The 19,304-nt window shown below is 32.4% G+C and overlaps 1 protein-coding gene across 6 annotated transcripts in view; it reads left to right on the top strand.

Moving 5' to 3' along the window:
• NBEA (neurobeachin) overlaps positions 1-19,304 on the top strand; it is a 674,548-nt gene that overhangs the window by 312,687 nt on the left and 342,557 nt on the right. For all 6 annotated transcript variants that reach the window (XM_070800567.1, XM_070800569.1, XM_070800566.1 and 3 more), the window contains 2 exons: positions 1,921-1,982; positions 19,236-19,300. In XM_070800567.1, coding sequence (XP_070656668.1) covers positions 1,921-1,982; positions 19,236-19,300 — 127 coding nt within the window. The remainder of the gene's footprint in view (positions 1-1,920; positions 1,983-19,235; positions 19,301-19,304) is intronic.

Genomic DNA, 19,304 nt, shown 5'->3' with positions numbered 1-19,304 from the left:
ATAGTGACCTGAAATCACAATGGCCATTTTCAAAGTTCCCAGAATACTTTTTATCAAATTGCAGTTTCACTATCCTGTCATTTTGTTATCACTTCCTTGAACAAAAGCATTGACGGAGCATTTGTCTATATTTTTCTTATTATGGAATGATAGTATATATTTGGGGAAAAATATGGATATTCTTGTTACATGCAGTTCTTTAGAAGTTCATTTAAAATTAGTCTGTGAGAAATGAATATAACTGCATATTTTTTTCTGATTTGTAAAAACTGTATGTATTTCAAAACTCTAGTACACAGAATATATGATGAATAATTCTTTGTATAATCAATCATTATATAGCCTTGTAACCTAATACTTCATTATATAGCCTTACAGTCTAAAATCTAAATTGATATGCAGTACAAATTTTAATTTTTTAATTCTTCTACTATGCATAGCTCTTTGGCCTTCTACTTAGTTTTTCTTTGTCTGAATTTCAAATAGTTGAGTAGCCAACAGGTGATAAACGTCCCATTAATCTTTCTGACTCTAGCTCCTGAGCATTAGAATCGCTGATCAATTACAACAATTGTCTCTTAAATGAGCTTTTCACATCTGCCTCTTATTTCATTAGTTAGCTGTCTGCCCAAAGATCTGATAAAATGGAATACTGGTGCCTTTTTACAACTTGTTCTGTAGGTCTGCACATTAAGGGTAGAGTTGTTAGCAGAATGGGCACAAAAGGGTATTTATCCACTCCCTACAATAAATATACGTGCTAGTGTCTGGAAGACATTTGAGACTCTTTACTGAAATCACCTTAAGAAGGAAAAAATAACTGGTTCACTTTAGCTAGCTATTTAGCAACAGCTAATGTAAGATCGGGCTTCCCTGGTAGCATGGCATTTCTCATTATGCAGTGCTTTTACTGATTATATTTGTCTTCATATAAAAAGAAAAATGAGTCTATTAATTTAGTTAATTTTAGAAACAGTTAAAAACTTTTAAAAATATATTTTAAATTAGCAAACATCATGATTAACATACTGTCCTCCAGAGATTGTTATTAATCCTTGGTTACATTTTTCTCTATATGTTAAAAATACTACCCAATCATGACCTGCCTTCTCTTCTTATACAGCAGTCATCCTTTGAATGGAAAAAAAGTCAATGAATAATATATATAATCAACATTTAGACTGTTTTTAAGAAGAGTATTTTCTTACCTGTAGAATGGTAATAATAATAGTATGTCACAAAATATAATGAGAACTAAAGGAGATGTTTGTACATAAGGCACTTAACACAGTACCCAGCACATAGCACGTGATCAATGAGTAGTAGCCATTATAACATTGAATTCTTTTTACTTCTGACTTCTATTCAGAGACTTTGGAAGCAGAACAATGGAATATTTTATTTTATAAGTATTGTATAACATGCTTATTGTATGAGAAATTCATTTTTTTAATATTTCAAAATTCATTTAACCATTGAAAACCTATGGGTAGATATAATAAAGTAAAAATTATTTTAATTTTGTCTTTTGGAAGAAAATTTAGATAGATATTCAGTGATTATTGTTCTATATTTCTGGAGACAATCACATTGTAAATGTCATTGGAATAAAAGGAGCTCTAACTGGCTTATCAGTTTTGAAAGCTACACATGCCTTGTTTAAATATAAGAAATGCCTTGACCAAATAAATAACCCAAGTCTGAGGTCAATTTTTATGTATTTTTCATATCTTCTTGAAATATCTGTATATTTTGAAATTAATGCTATAAGAATGTGTTACTGAGTATCTCAATTCATTTTACTTTAGGAATTCTATTTTTTAATAATGTTTTATAAGTTAAAACTATATAATGAATTAACTTAGAATGATGATTTCTACCACTGTTATTTCATTTTATTTTAACCTTTCTTTTTTGTAGGCCTCGTTTGTATGAAGTCCAGCACATCTGTAGTTGAGCTTGTTATGCTGCTTTGTTCTCAGGTATGAAATCTTAATCATGTGATTACATTAAACTACATGAGGATTGCTTTATGTCATTAAACAGGAGAATGGATGTAAATAAATATGTATATGTTTATGTATTTTAAAATATCTATTATCTCATAGATGAAGAAAATAGAGATATGTATTTATGTAAATGATCTTACCATGCAAATATTGATTTAATCTCCCGCCTTCTCCCCTCCTGTTAGCTGTCTTATTTTCCATCTTACCTAGCCTTCTATTGTTCCTTATTTTTTAATTTCTGCAAATATATATATATATATAATTTGTTATAGCTATTTTGATACCCTTCTTTACATCCATCTTTTTTAAATTATAGAGTAGTATTTATAATTTTGATGTTCATTGTTAATTAATATGGTTTCTTTTTCACTATTAGAGATAACGCAAACTGGAGGTTGTTTTTCTAATGCAATAGCCAGAGTATAAAACACAGCTGATCAGTGAGGGATTTTTGATATGATACATTGCTGCTTTCCCTTTTTTAATGTAATTTATATATTTCAGTATAAAATCTAAAAATCTACTTATACTATTTATCTTTAATAATCAGAATTAAAAATAGAATTATAATTTCTGGCTATTGTTTTTTTAAGCAATTAGAAGAAAATAGTATGTAACATTTTTCTGATAACCAAAATAGGACCTAATGGTCTTTCTTCTCGCCAGCTCTGCCAAGTCTCCTGGTGGTCCTGATTTTCACATAAGTATTAAATATTTTGTAATATGAGAATGAAAAAAGAACTTATGTATGTTTGTAATAAGTAGTTTTTACATCCTAATTTCCTCAGTAGAAAGGAAAATTTATATATACTGTTTCTATTTACTGACCTGAGGTCTGACTAAAATCACAACTAACTTCCAAATAAATAGCAATAGGGCTTCAACCAATCCTTTAAAGCATCAACAAAAGTAAAACAACCAAAACTTACCTATTTTTCAGTCTTCAGGTTTACTTTCTTCAAGAATATATTCATAGGGATATCATTAGATCCATTTTCCACTTTTCATCCAGATACATAAATAAGGAAGATGTTAAAGGAAACAGCATCCCTGGCAGGAGTTCATCTGCAGGACATTTGAGAATTGTTACCCAAAGCCAGAGTCCTGAGTTCGAGAGACACTGTGAAATCTGTCTGGACCTCATAGGTTCTTGATGATGCCAGGTTGAAAGAAATGGTTTCATGGGGGAAAATAATGTAAAATTCCTTCTTCCTTAGCTCCTGGTTTCACTGCAGTTCAGAAAAATAAAGAAGAATGTAGCATTAGGGTCTAGTGTCTTTGATGGCCTCATCATCTAATCATAGGTTTAACATTACTCATTTGCTGGCTCCAGGAATTCCTGCCATTAAGGGCCCTAGAGATGAAACTTTGCCTCAGTTATTGATTGAAAGGAAGAGTGAGAAATTTAAGCTCTCTATGCAGTGCACTTTCTTTCAGTGTTTCAGCAAAGCTGTATTATAAACATGTCTCTCAACTTGATCTTTAGGTTGAATGTCTAAAATAATTCAGTGCATTTTAAATATTTAAGTGGTTTATTGATTTAAAATACCTTGTTTAAATGGTTTAAAAGTCTTTATTAAAAAAAAAAAAACAAGCTGCAGTTGTTTCATTTTCTGTTAAGCTGAAAAACTGTACTTTCCACAAAATATTTTTAAAGAAATAACTGATAAATCAGTAATCTTCCTTTGATGCAATTCAGATGGGAATAATTCACTGTTCTACTTTAAAATTAGCTTATAAAAACATCTTTTGCAGATCATTCATTGTTGGACAGATATATAAAACCTTGGCTTTGAGGACACAAAAAATGGACATGTCTTCAGAATTTCTTAAAATAATCTGCCATTTTCTCCACGACTCAAATTCATGATGATTTATATCCTGTTTTCATCCATTAGCCAGACAACATAGCAGTAGCAGACTTCTGATAAAGAGAGATAAATATAGGTGCGGGTGCTGTGGAGATTGCTTAGCAAGCAGCTCTGTCCAATGGCTGAGTTCTCTCCTTCAGACCTTAATGCATTTCTTTGACAATGGAGCTGATCCCTATAGAATTAGCATGGTTCTGTAGGCTTTTTTTTTTGGTGCCAAGGCAGAGGCAATCCTGAGGAATTCTTAGAACAGCAGAGTTTTGAGTTGTTTTTCTTCTGTTTTACAGTTAGCCCTTTGCACATGTTGATATAACTCCATGTTATTATGATCAGCAGTTATTAGTACTAATAAAATAGTATTAATCTGGAAATCTGAATGAATAACTATCTTGATGGACTGCATGAGTAAGTTTTTCCCACAGTGGGAACACACAACAAAGATGTTATCCACACTGTGGTTTAATTATTGGTTAAAATAAGTTTTCAATGCAAATGGAATTTTCTGGTTTATTTATTTGTTTAGAATTTGTTTTTTTTTTCTCTAAATTTGGATAAAACATGGAAAGATAACATTTTGTTTGGAGAAAACAGGTAGTGAAGAACAGAAAAAGGAAAGGAAAAAGCAGCATTTCTCACAGCATTTGTTTTTCTTTCATTAGATGCCTTTATTTTGATGCTTTTGATTTCGGAAATTTCATGTTAACTACCACATATTATTAAGTCTATCAGCTTTTCTTTCCTTTTTATCTTGAGCTCTTGAATAAACTTACTATTGCCAGTGGTTTGTGTGCAAAATATGGTCTAAATTTACATGCGATCATATTACAAGTGTCTGAAGGTACTTGTCAAGGATAATTCAGTTCATATGGACAGTCTTTTAAACTCTAAGGCACATACATGCCAGTGGAATTTTAGGTCTCTTGAAAAACATATTTTAAGTTCTAAGGTGCTATTAGCATTATCATTATATTGCATTAACTGTTCCACAGATATTCAAAAACATTTTTTTACTGGATATGGAGTTTTCTTCTTCCTATAAATCTCATGACATAAAAGTAAATTTCAAGATTTACCTATTCTTCTTTTCTTTCAATTTGTTTTTAAAATGTACTTAGTAGTATCTTTTTTAAAAATTAAGAGTAAAATGAACTGGAGTAAAATAATATAAAGTGTCTTGAAAAGTCAGTGCTTAATCAGTGAATATAGTGTTTCCTCCAGAGTTCTTCAGTATCTCACAGGTCTACTATTGTCCTCTGTCGACTTCTTTAAGTTTCACAATCAGATGTGGTTGAGATGCTTTTCATTATTCTGTATATGTACCTTATTTTTCCATTACATTATTCTGAATGTATTATATTCTTTGATGAAGAGCAGATTTAGTTTTCAAGTAAACTTTTTAAGGTACTATAATAGTTTCTAATTATTTCCAGATTTTTTTTAGGAAGTCTCCATCAGAGGTACTCCAGGAAAAATTGAGTGATGTTATCCCATAGGATTTCTTTAAGTTTTCATAAGTAAAGCTTAGCAGATGTCACTTGCATTTTTCTGTGCCTTATATGTCAATAAAAAATGTTTTATAAATTGAGAGACTTTTATGTAAAAAAAAATATGTCTCAGTATTTAAGTACTTTCTGACTTGAAACACTGATTAAGCAAATGTATGCTTAATAAATCATTTTTATTCTCATTAGAAACCCCAAAATATATAAGTAACATAAAGTAGAAGTCAGCCTTGCAAGTCTCTTTAAGATCTGTGTATGAAGTTACTAACATGAAATATTTTGTGGTCTTGTTTGCCTTTATTCTTTTTTAAATACATCATATACTTAAAGAATTCTAGTGACTTCCCTGATGTGATCAAGGCCATAACCCAGGACTTCTAAACACAGCACTTACAAAAGGAACCACAACTAAAGAACTATCTTCCTGTTTTTAAATGATTTAGCCTTTGAACTTTTAATTTTTTTTAAATTTTTTCTCCAATTTGATACAGTTTAATCAGATGGTACAGAGGAAAAGACATACTTTTCTTCTTCTAAGTATAATAAACCTAAGACTGAGGTCCAAAGACATAGATAAGATGAATATAGAGGCCTGCAAAAGAATATTTCTTCATAAGTACTCAATATTTAAAGAGTTTTTGGTGTTTAAAATAAAGTGATAAATTTAAGAAAAATATACATGAACTACATTTTTTCAAGCATCTTTGAAAATATGAAATCTTACTAATTATCATGGTGAAATTATGTCACATTGAATTATTTAGTTACAACTTTTTCTATTTTAGCTTTGTAATCTCTATTAAAGATCTGTTGATATATTTTTCTATTTCTTAAAATCTAGTGTTCTCCATGAAACTTGCCTGTTAGTCTAGCTGAATTTAAAATGAAGGAAGAATAAAAAGTAATGGCTTGATATTTTAAATTGAGTATCATCAAGTGATAACTATATGTGGTATAGAAAATTGATACTGTGAACTATAAAAATAAGATTTTCATGAAAGGCTTTAATAAGATGGACTAAAGACGTACCTCTTGAAGTTAATAGACTTTCTACACAGCCTAAGCAGGCAAGGAGATTCAGTCTAAACAAAGGTCTGGAGAGAAATGAAATGAACCTGTATGTGCTCAGACCAGTGACCAGCTCATTTTGGAGTGTATCAGAAATTAAGTAGGAGACATGTGATTATTTGGGTTTATTTGTAATACAGGTAGACCCATTTCCATGCAGTACATCTCAAAAGAGTGGTTCCTCATATAAAAGATTATAGTATCTTAATAGCCTAGAGTTGAGATTGATAGAAACATCTCACTTGTAAATACTTTTAATAGTCCGTGTTGTTTCCTGTTACCATTTCTGCCTGTGTTTTTTAAAGGAATAAAGCCACTATTTTATTCCTGAATATCTAAGAAATCCCTACCTTTATCTCTGGACCATGCCTAACCTAACCCCAGCTTTTATCTGTGGTATAATGTCATCTCAAAGTTAAAGGAGCAAATCAGGCATTTAAAGATTTTTGGAATTAATATGGTTGTATCATCTTTATTGCCAGAAACTTTTAATATATCCTAAATATAAATAAAAGTTAAGTAGGAAATTGAAAATGTTGTAACGTATATAGACCATTCTCAATATGGGTCATAATAATCACTTTCAATTATTAGAAAATAGGGAGAAAATTATACAATGAAATGTATACATTCTAAAGAAAAAAGCTTTTAGTAAGTATTACTACTAAAGTATTACTGCTGCTGCTGCTGCTAAGTCACTTCAGTCATGTCCGACTCTGCGACCCCATAGACAGCAGCCCACCAGGCTCCCCCGTCTCTGGGATTCTCCAGGCAAGAACACTGGAATGGGTTGCCATTTCCTTTTCCAATGCATGAAAGTGAAAAGTGAAAGTGAAGTCGCTCAGTCGTGTCCGACTCTTAGGGACCCCATGGACTGCAGCCTTCCAGGCTCCTCCATCCATGGGATTTTCCAGGCAAGAGTACTGGAGTGGGGTGCCATTGCCTTCTCCAAAGTATTACTAAGTATTTGTAATCAGAAAATGTTTATTTAATGTGTCTTGGGGAGAATGCTACCGAGCAATCACAGCAATAATTGTCTACCCAATTATTTACACCATCTTCTATGAAAATTTAATCAAAGATTTAAAGAGCATGGAATTCAATTACTTTTGATCACTTCCATGAGGTCTTAATGGACATGATTTTGAGCAAACTCCAGGAGGTAGTTAAGGACAGGGAAGCCTGGTGTGCTGCAGTCCACGGGGTCACAAAGAGTCAAGCAGGATTTAGGAACTGAACTGCAACAGCAGTAGCATGGGGTCTTTTATTGTTGATTTCTTTTATTTCAACTCTGGAAAAATTGGCAGGTATAGTTTGAGTTGATCACTTTTCTATTATAAAATATTTTTAAGCTACCTTAATGTGTATGATACTTGTACATGATGCAGCACTTCAATCCTTGATAATGATTAGTTCATATCCAACCAGAATTATAAATACAGAAGGAAAATGACAGCTAAACTTCAGTGCTGGGCTCATTTGTGTGAAAATGGTACTAATATCAGAGAAACAACAGTTATTTTCTTATGTATGAATTCTCATCAATTTTTGCCAAAATTGGGACAAAAAGAAATTGGTAAGCCTTGGCCTCCTGCAAGATAGTCTTTAAGAGTGCTACAGTGTCTGTGACACAGGAGAAGGAATATAGTATATTCTGAGGTACACAGATTTCCCTGGATACTGATAGACCACTTCCCTGAACTAAAACTCCTTTCCATACTTGGATACAATGTCCACCCCTTTCCTGTCTTCCCTGTTTGGGTTTGTTTGTTTTCTTCTAATTTTTATTTTTGTGTATTTACATTATATAAATTCTTCAGGAGCATTACAACAATTTGAAAAATAGTGAAAACAGCAGTATATATTTCATTATCCTTCCATTTTGTATATTCTCTTGCTCTTTGGTGGATTTTTTCCATTTAATCCTCTGTACTTAGACATACTTTATTTTATAATAAGTTATATAAAATATTTTATAGTAGGTAATTTTATTTGTCCTCTTTTTCTTTGCTTGCACATTTCTTCATGATCATTTTTTTCTGTGGTTTTGTTGTTGTTGTTTAAATAATTGTAGACTCATAGGAAGTTGCAAAAATAGTACACAGAATCCAGTGTACCCTTTCCCCAGCCTTCTCCAATAGCACCATCTTATATAAATGTAATACAGTGTCAATAGAAGGAAATCAATATTGGTATAATACTTTTAACTAGATTACAGACATTTTTCAGCTTTCACTATCCTTTCCATGCATTCATTTGTGTGTATGCTATTTCATTCCTATCAGTGCTATTTTATTCCTTATATTGATGTAACCACTACCACTATCAAAATATAAAATTCAGAATTATTACTATTACTTCATATCTTCCCAGTTATTTCAAATTCTTTTCTTTCATGAAACTTTTCAGGTTTATTGTTATATGATTTTAATCAATCCGTCCTTCCCTTTTACATTTGAAATACATATATCTAGACAAGAAATATAGGTCCCTGTTTACATGTTTTAATTAGATGTTCTTATAGGTGATAAAGGCATGATATTCTTTATCTATTACATTGGAGTTTCCTTTAGAGTAAGCATCATGCCAACCATTCCTCATTACTGGAAGCATTTCATTCAGCCAATGGAGAAAATAAGTTTTGTATAGTTTCATCAGTATATTTATTTCACATTGATATCTCTTTGAATTGTAGAATTTTTTTAAACTATGCAAAAAGAAAGACTAAACTTAAGGATGACAAAGCCTTAGAGTCTTTCAAGGTTGCATTATGAATGTTATTAATTTTAATTATGCTATACATTTACACCATAAAAAAATCATTTTATTTTTATGTTGCCAGTGATGTTTTTTGTTTTGCTCCTTACCACGCCATCCACACCTTGCAGTATAGTATAGATATTTATTATCTATACTATAGATAGTATAGTATAGTATAGCACCTAGTATAGGTATTTATTAATTACTTACAGAGTTAATTCTTTGAATATTGTGAATAATGCTGCTATTAACATTGACCTACAAGTTATCTGAGTCTCTGTTGTCACTTCTTTTAAGCTTATACCTTTAGATATCAGGTGTATAATTGAGTAGAATTGTTGAGTCATTTGGTAATTCTGGGTTTAATTTTTTGAGGAATTGCAAGTTTTCCACAAAGTCTGTATCATTTTATATTTCTATGAGGAATAAACCAGGGTTCCAATTTTCTCCATGTCTTCTCCAACACTTATTATTTTCTGTCTCTCTCCCTCTTTATCTTTGGTTTGTTTATTTGTTGTTTTTTAAATTATAGCCCTTCCTGATAAGAATGAAGTAGTATCTCATTGTGATTTTTATTTATGTTTTCTTGATAAGTAGTGATGTTGACATCTTTTCATATGCCTATTAAAATCTTTTCTCATTTTTAATTGAGTTTTTTGTCGTTGAGTTGAAAGTGTTATTCTGGACATTAAATCCTTATCAAGTATATGACTTGCAAAAATGTTCTCTGATTCTGTAGGTTATTTATTTTCATTCTCTTGATAGTGTCCTTTGATGCACAAAAGTTTCTAATTTAATGATGTCCAGTTTATCAACTTTTGTTATTGTTACCTATGCTTTTGATATCATGTTTTTGAACCTATGGCCAAGTTCAAGCTCATGGAGATTTCCCCCTTTATTCTCTGCTAATAGTTTTGTTACTTTAGGACCTCAGTTTAGATCTTTGATTCATTTTGAGTTATTTTTTATATCCAGTATGTATAGGGATCCAAATTTATCCTTTTGCAAATGATTATCCATTTTTCTTAGCACCATTTGCTAAAGAGACTATCCTTTCCCCATCAACAGATCTTGGTACTCTTGTTGAAAATCAGTTGAGCATAGATGCCCATGATGATTTTTAATGCAAAAGTAGTCCCTGAAAATTAAGCACAATTTAAAAATAAGTATTAGAGGTTTGAATAAAATTTCCTATTACCTCATATTTTCACTACCCAGGAGTAGTAAAAAATTATCATTTAATATATATCCTTTCAAATTATATTTCTACACATAAATGCAAAATTGTTAATAGTATAAGCAAAAATTGCTGTTGTAACAGCAATAGCTTACAAATTACTTTTCCCAGTTGATAATCTAGAGTAGTGCTGTCCAATCAAAATATGATGTGAGCTACATATGACTTTAAGTTTTTTAAAACTATATTTTAAAAAGTGAAAAAAGAGTAGGTGAGATTAATTTTAGTAGTATATTTCATGTAACCTGAATATAATTTCAGCATACATGTAATCAATATAAAAGTATTTAAAATGAGGTATTTTACATTTCTTTTTTCCTTAGCCTTTCAAATCAGGCATATGTTTAATACTTAGAACGTTTATCAGGTCACACTAACCACATTTGAGGTGCTTACAATAGCTGCATGTGATGTAGATTCTGTATTGGTCAGTACAGCTCTTTCTTCATATATGAACATCTGTGTTTTTTTAAATGTTAATGTAGTCTAAAAATAGAACTAGGTATTCCAGAAGTCCAGAATATTGTAGGTCTTCAAGCAAAGATCAGCTAATTGTGTCAAAGATTCTTGCCCTGAGTAAAAAGGACAGACAATACATCAGTTTCTGTGCAACACTAAAATTCTAATGGCTTATCCAACTATAATTGCATTGTTATTCATGAATAAATATAAAATATTCTACTGTAATGTACATAACTCTGCTTCATGGTAATAAAGCACAAACAGGGTTTTAACATTCCAGGTTTAATACTAGAACTTCCTTCTATTTTTAAATGGTAGCATAGATAATGGCTATGAGGTATTTTGGGGTATAATTTGTATATAATTAAGTTATATATATATAAATAAATGGGATAATTTATTATTTTGCCAAGATGTCAATTGAGATAGTGTGCACTACATGTTTGCTATATGAGAGTGAATAAGCCAAGCAGACAATGAAGCATCAACAGCTCAATCCTGAATGGTTGCTTCCCTATTTATTGTTGAAAATAAGGAAATTTTCTCAATGGTTTCTTGCTTCTATATAAGTACAGAAGTTAGCCACAAAGTATTAGTATATAAAAGGTCTCAGAAAATACATCTTGAGAAACATTAAATGTCTATTTTATCTTTGGTTTATCTGTGAACATATTTGACAAACTAAACTTGCATCATAGTTTAATATAATAATACCCAGCACTTTTATGATAGTCCCATACAGTCTAGAGCTCTTAATTCTAAAGATATAATTTCTCTTATATTCATATTTTAATTTATCTTATTTTTTCTGGCCAAGTATCTCAAGTTAACAAGTTTTCAGCATCACTGTGCTGATACACCTATTCTTAGCTCTAGAAAAACATAACATTGAAAGATGATCATCGAGTGGTATGAACAGTATTATATAATTTAAGATAAAATAGTATATCAGTCAAGACTTCGCTCTTACATGTTCTGTTAAATGTAACATTTTTTTACCATTAATCATTGATATTAGAGAAAGACATTCCTTGTTATTTCATTGACTATAGACCAGTAGGATTTTGTTTTATTGGTTTTAAGTTTTAAAAGTTCTTTTTTCTCAAAACTACATTCTAAAACCCTATTCTAGCTTTTACTCTTTTCCTACCTATGTAAATCTTAAAATATGAAACATTCTCTTATTTAATAAAGTTGGCATTTCCTTTATTTCTTCTGATCATTTCTGGTAGCAGGCAGTAAAGAAGGAGTATCCTCTCAAGTTCAGCTGAATATAAATTTGCTTATATGTTGTATATGTTCATAGATATAGAAAATGCTGTTTAAAAATATATATTGTAAACCAAACTAGATTATTTTTCATTATGAATACAAACATAAGTATGTATATGTATATATTCATAAGATTATTTATTATTAAAAGTTGTAGTAATTTTACTACACAATTCAGCAATCTACTGAGATCCTACGTAACCTCATTATCTTTGTACAGTACACCAACTCTTCTTTTAGTGATCAACCAGATATATTTCCATGTTGCCTAATGATTTTTCTATTATTGACCTCCATATAAATAATCTCTTTGTACTAGTCATTGATTATTCATTTCTTACTTTCAGGTTTTCCTACAATGCTTTCTGTAAACTATTCATAAAAATAAGCAATGAAAATTTTTTTAAAAGTCTATACTTTGAGTACTTGCTTATTTTTCCATTATTTTGCATTCATTGAAAACATTACTCATCTCTGTTTTTCTCTCTGCATAGTATTTTTTTTTACTTCAGTCCTTGTACTTAACAATTTTTCTTATTGAACAGAATTATAAGCATGCCAGTTATAATGAACATTTGTTATAAAGTTGTTTTGAGGAACCTACCTATTTCTTTTATTGGCAACTAATGATAAATAGGCATTAAAGATATAGGAAGTAAAAACTGATTCTGGAGTTCCAAAAGACAAGATCTCAGTTTAACCTCCCATTTTTACCTTGAAATATTTCCCTTATTTTCAAGAAATTTGAAATGAATTAAGTCTCTAAGGACATTAACTTGGTTAATTTAATTATATACAAAACAGAAGGCAATGGAAACTGTGCACTGAATTGATACAGAGGAGAAAACACTGGTGGGGGAAAAATTATGTGCAGGGTCCAGTATTTCTACTGTGTTATCTAACTGCCATAAAGTGATTGTGAAGAGAACATGGGGATTTCATTGTCATCCTTCTGGAACCTATTTGTCTTCAAAGTGTTTAGTTTCAAAGGATCCTTAACTTGATATCCAAATCTCTGAAAAAGTCCTTCATCTTGAGGAAATGTTATGCATCCACGTAGAAGAGTTAAAAAATTGTGACAAACCTGTCTATACTTGACAGCTCTCAACACGCGTTCAAACCCAGTTTAGTATGTTTCCCCACGAGGATAAAAATTTGATGCCTACGTTTAATTTACACCTTTTCTTATGGCTGCTCATTTTCTTCAGTAGTGGAGCAAGTGAGTGAGTGTATGTTTTCTCAAATGGCAGAAAACTTTGGAATGATTTTGTAGCTAAGATTTTTGAGTATACTTTTTTCCTGTCATTGCCAAGAAATTGACTTTGTTGAGATGACAATGAATTATTATTATTATCCTTTTGTATACATTTTCATGTATTCATTTACTTTGTTTTGGGACAGTGATTAAAGTGTCCTTTCCTTGTCCAGCTACCTCCTATTTCTTAACTCTCAGTGTACTTTATATGTTGTGTACTTTTCTTGTCACAAAGCTTTTAATATCTCCCCTTTCAGTATTTTACTTAATTTTTATTTTTTAATTTTGGCTGTGCAAGGTGGCATATGGGATCTTTGTTCCCTGACCAGGGATCAAAGCCCCTTACCCTGTATTGAAAGCATGGGACCGCCAGGGAGGTCCTCCCTAATAATTCTTTTGAAACTTCTAAAATCAGTTACACAGCAACATGCATTTAAGAAATACATTTTGAAATGCAGAAACAAATGTGTATCAGTGTAAAGGAATAGAATCACTGCATAACCTCATTCATTACTCATTTTTTTACATGCTCATTATAAGGTAACACTTTCAGTCTTACACAAATACCATATTATGGGAATGAAATACTGTCTGAGAGCTAAAAAGGGCCATAGTAATAAGGGATGTGGACACTACAATAATTATGATGTAGTTATGATACAATAATATACTACTTTACAAATAAGTAGAAGGAATTTAAATAATTGAACAATTTGAAAGGAAATATACACATCACTTTATAATATCTAAATCACTCCATGCTGGTGAGTTAGGAACTTTGAGGTTTGTGTGTGTGCAGTCTTGTTGAGAGGGAAGAATGACTTTAGTCAGTAGTTCTCAGCACTAAATTCACGTCACAATCACTTGGGAAGCTTTAAAATATAATAACACTGATGCCTGGGCATATCTTCAGAGGCTATTCTGATATGACTGGTGCTTTTTAGCAACAGTCCTGTTGATTTTTTGTTAGTTCAGTCAGAACTCATGGATTTGTGATACTATAGATTTTAGAGAAATAAATTCAACAACAGAAATACATTGAGTATGTATAGTATGCCAGTCACTTGCTACTTATTACATATACATAGTTGGATAAAATAAGATCTTTCTTTTTATAAATGAGTTTATAATCTAGAGGGGACACATATGTGTGAGATACCACTACAAATTATAGATAATTATATTTCAGAGCGAATGTTCCATGAGTAATAAAAGTAATATTAAGTGGTGAGAAAATAATGATGTAGGCTTGATCCATTTCTCATTTCCAAAGTTTTAAAATTATTTCTTTACACACTTTGATATTTGCTTTGCCAACATAAATTATTGTTATAGTATTGCCCTTTTTCATAGGAGTAAAATCTAAAGACTCATTTACAGAATAGGAGAATATGCTATTTGTTACACTTCCTATGGGTTACTTTTTACTTCACATTTCATTTTTTTTCTTTCCACTTACACATTCTTGTTTACCACCAAATACTATATACCATATTTTGCTGACAATTCAAGGAGTTTAGAGTTTTCAACTAAAGATGCCCTCAAAATTGATTATTTGTTGTGGCTCAGCTGGGTCAGGAAGATCATCCTCTGAAGAAGGGAAAGGCTACCCACTCCAGTATTCTGGCCTGGAGAATTCCATGGACTGTACAGTTCATGGGCTTGCAAAGAATCAGACACGACTAAGCAACTTCACTTCACTACTAGCACAACTGTCGTTTCAGAAATCATTAAACAAGCTTAAAACCTGCATTAAAGGGACTTCCCTGGTGGTCCAGTGGCTAAGACTCCACGCTCCCAATGCAGGGGGCCTGGGTTTGATCTCTGGTCAGGGAACTAGATCCCACATGCTGGAACTAAATATCTTACATGCGGCAACTAAAGACCTGTATGCTGCAACGAAGATCGAAGATCCTCCGTGCCGCAGCTAAGATCCAGTACAGCCAAATAAATTTAAAAACAAACAAACAAACCATATTCGATCTTGACATTTTCTGAGAGAATATACTTTATTTTGTGTGAAATATTCTGTTTTTCCTTTTTCTCTCTCATTTACCGTTTTTTAAAGTAAAGAAATATCCACATTCCCTTATGAGGTATATTTAAAATTCACCGTAACAATAGAGATTAAAATAAATGTCTCATGCAAGATTCCAGAAAACAATGATTTTAAACTCTTAAAAACTTATGTTTAAAATATCTAGTTTTATTGTTACTTTTACGGCTTGTTACTTCTCTAAGCCTTCTATTGAAGTAGCACCCTGGGGTGCAGTGGATAAAGGGGTGATACAAGCTGTAACCCATGCCATCCACCGTAACAGGAGCATTCTATGCTCTTATGTTTTAAAATGCATATTTACTATATTTTCTTATATTACTTACAATTTTAAATTATATGGCTTTGTTTTTTCCTCTCAGACATCATATAAATGAATATGTATGACCTGGACTTAGTATGTCTTCTGTCTGGGACTTTGATCTCATATTGCAATTTGAAAAATAAAAAAAATTAAACTCACTTTCTTAAGGAAAGACAACTGGTAACATTTTTTTAGCCTTATAAATATTAATTAATGTAGTTAAAAGAAATTGACTTAATAAATTAAAATTGTCCAAATTGATTATTGTAGTTGATGTGAAATTTTGAAAATCTTCACACTAGGTGAATTCTGCTTTGGTCCTTACTAAAGACCAGGCCTGGAAAACTACTCTTGTACCCCAAGCTATATAACCTTAAAGTGTAACCAGTCGGCTTCTGTCGTAGAAAATATAATATTCATGTTTGGCAAGCAAATAACTACTAGAACTAGAAAAAAGATACTGGGAAATGTATATTTATAATGTTTTAAACATAATATAAATTTCATATGTAAGATCTTTTTTCTCTGTTTCCCATCTAACATCACTAAACTTCAGAATTGAACTCTTGTTGCCTTAATGCTGTATATAGTCATTGTGCAGTTTGCATCTTCTATTTCTTCTGTTTCTGTGGTTACCACAGATGAATAAAATGTGCTTCTTCCTGCAATGATTCAATATCTAAAATCTAATCATATAATATGCATATAAACATACAAAAATGAAGTTGCAGAGACATATGGAAAGTACTATTATGTTATCAAGTTTTAAACTGTGTGTTAGAAAATTGGCATTTTAGCTTTTCTCATCTTAAAATCCTATGTCACATAAGTGTTTGATATGCAATGGCACCTCACTCCAGTACTCTTGCCTGGAAAATCCCATAGACAGAGGAGCCTGGTGGGCTGCAGTCCATGGGGTCGAGAAGAGTCAGACATGACTGAGCAACTTCACTTTCACTTTTCACTTTCATGCATTGGAGAAGAAAATGGCAACCCACTCCTGTGTTCTTGCCTGGAGAATCTCAGGGACAGGGGAGCCTGGTGGTCTGCCATCTATGGGGTCGCACAGAGTCGGACACGACTGAAGTGACTTAGCAGCAGCAGCAGCAGCATGTCTGAGAAAGGATGACCAGGACAGTTAGAGGTGGCAGAAGAGCAAGATAGACTAAACCCATAATTTTTTTTTTTTTTTGCTTGGGTTCAGAGAACATAAAATAGTTTCCCTTCCTATGGACGGGAAAAAATAGAAATAGAGATCCTTTCGTTTTGTGTTCTCTCTTTAGAACCAGCTATGTAAGTGGAGCCAGCTCCAGAGGTAGGGGTAGTTCCATCATTAGCTGTCAAACAACTCCATCAGCACTACACAGCTATAGCAAATACTAGAACCAGTCCCAGCAGTACCTCTGAGCTAGAACCAGTGCCTGCACTAGCACTGGAATAAAGGTAGGTCCACCCGTATATCTAGAGCCAGCTAGCTTACCAGCTCCTTTTTAACGCCAGCTCTGGCTTCAGCTCTAGAGGTGACATCAGTTCCAGATCTATAGTTGTCTAAAGTCATTTCTCTCAGCAATTCTCACACCAGGCCTGGCACCAGTGCCAGAATTAGAATCAGTCCCAGAACTGGATCCAATTCACAACCAGTTCTAGCACTACTGTCTGAGCTAGAGTTAGTTTGGCACCAAATCCAGAGAGAGAACTAGGGTCAACAGCACACCTAGTGCCAACCTCAGCACTGTATCCAGCACCAGCACCAGAGTTGGAGTCTCTCCACAGCTAGAGCCAGCTCAGGCACCAACTCCTGGGCCCATTCTTCAGCCTGAGTTGGCACCAGCTCTCAGGCCATCCTCTGGCTCTGGTGCGACTCCACCACCAGAGCGTCCCTTACCCTCCTCTGGAATGACGTCTTTTTTATTTTTGTAGTTTCACTTTCGTGTTTCATATATTTTGTGGTTTGCTATATTTTAATTTTTCAGTTCACATATAATAATATTTTTAGCTTATTATTAAAAAATGCTGTTAGTGATTAAAGGGTCTTGTATTTTTCAGTTTTCCTGAGCCAATGTATGTACATGGATGTTTTCTAATATTTTGCAGCTGTTCATAATTTTGCTAGATCTTTTCTTGTCCTTTTCAACTACTCTTTTTCTAATCTTAAAAATGTGAATGGCTCCCAAGAATCAGCCTAGGTCTTCCTGTTTATTCTTCTTTGGAGACTTTGACTTAATGCTGTGCCTCAATTAATGCAAAATATATGAGGATAGCAATAAGTCATTGTTAAAATGTAGAGAAAAGTGTTGCCTATAATTGTTTTCAACAAAAATTATTTGAAAGGTTTAATAAGTTCAATACAGTGCAACAAAGATCTTATCATTTTGATAAAGGTTATGGCAGCTAAAATACAATGTGCTCAGTTACGTCTGACTCTTTGCAACCCCATGGGCTGGAGCTCGCCAGGCTCCTCTGTCCATAGGATTTTCCAGGCAAGAATACTGGAGTGGGTTGCCATTTCCTTCTCCAGGGTATCTTCCTGACTCGAATTGAACCCGAATTTCCTGCATTGACAGGTGGCTTCTTTACCACTATTGTTACCTGGGAAGCGTTTAAACACAATGGCTTTGCTGAAAACAGAGTCATTTAGGCTTTTATTAGATCATTCCTGTCCTCAGACTATCACCTCCCTGTTTCCAAGTTGTTGATTCTGTCTCCTGGGGAAATATAGATTCATGATTTGTTCTATTTCTTAACAGAACTACTTAGAACAGAGAATATTTACAAAGCAATTACCTACTTTGGGGGACCACACTTATTCCCAGCATGTGTTCAAAGCTTTAAAAGGAAACAAGATCAGGAACAGAGTGAAGGAGTGACATGGAGACTGTGTTTCCGAAAGCCATAGTCATGGCCAACACTTAATTAGTAGAAAATCATGGAGGAAAACTCTATAGATGGGTGGCATGACTGATCAATAAGGATTTTTAATAAAACTTTATTAGGCAAATATTTATTTGTAGTATCATTGAAAGGGGTATAATCTTTAATCTAAAAAACTAAATTTGCCAGCTATATTAGAAAGACCAAGAAAATTAAAGTCCCTGGAATAAATTAATAAGCAAAAAGCTCTTTAAAACATATTCTAAATATGCCATAAAAAGAGTGTAAAATAAGCAACATTTTACTGTCACAGTGAGGATCTGTTCTTGTGACCTCACTTTCTATCTCAGTCTGCATCACTGGGAATTCAAAAGCGCCTTTTAACTAAACAGTAAAGGATTGCTTTTAAAATTCTCATTTCTCAGAAAATAGCATTTGTTAACAATCTTTTAGAAAGATTTAGAAATATCACATGGAAGTTATTAGCATCAACATGATCCTTAAACCAGATGTTAACTTTCATTTACGTGCTCATTTTTCTTACACGTGGTCTGCTCTCTCCTTTTAGGAATGGCAAAATTCTATTCAGAAGAATGCAGGACTTGCATTTATTGAGCTCATCAATGAAGGAAGGTAA

This window comes from Bos indicus, chromosome 12 (genome assembly GCF_029378745.1).
Source record: "Bos indicus isolate NIAB-ARS_2022 breed Sahiwal x Tharparkar chromosome 12, NIAB-ARS_B.indTharparkar_mat_pri_1.0, whole genome shotgun sequence".
NCBI lineage: Eukaryota > Metazoa > Chordata > Mammalia > Artiodactyla > Bovidae > Bos > Bos indicus.
The sequence above is the reverse complement of the archived record's forward strand: the minus strand, read 5'-3'. Positions and strand labels throughout refer to the sequence as shown.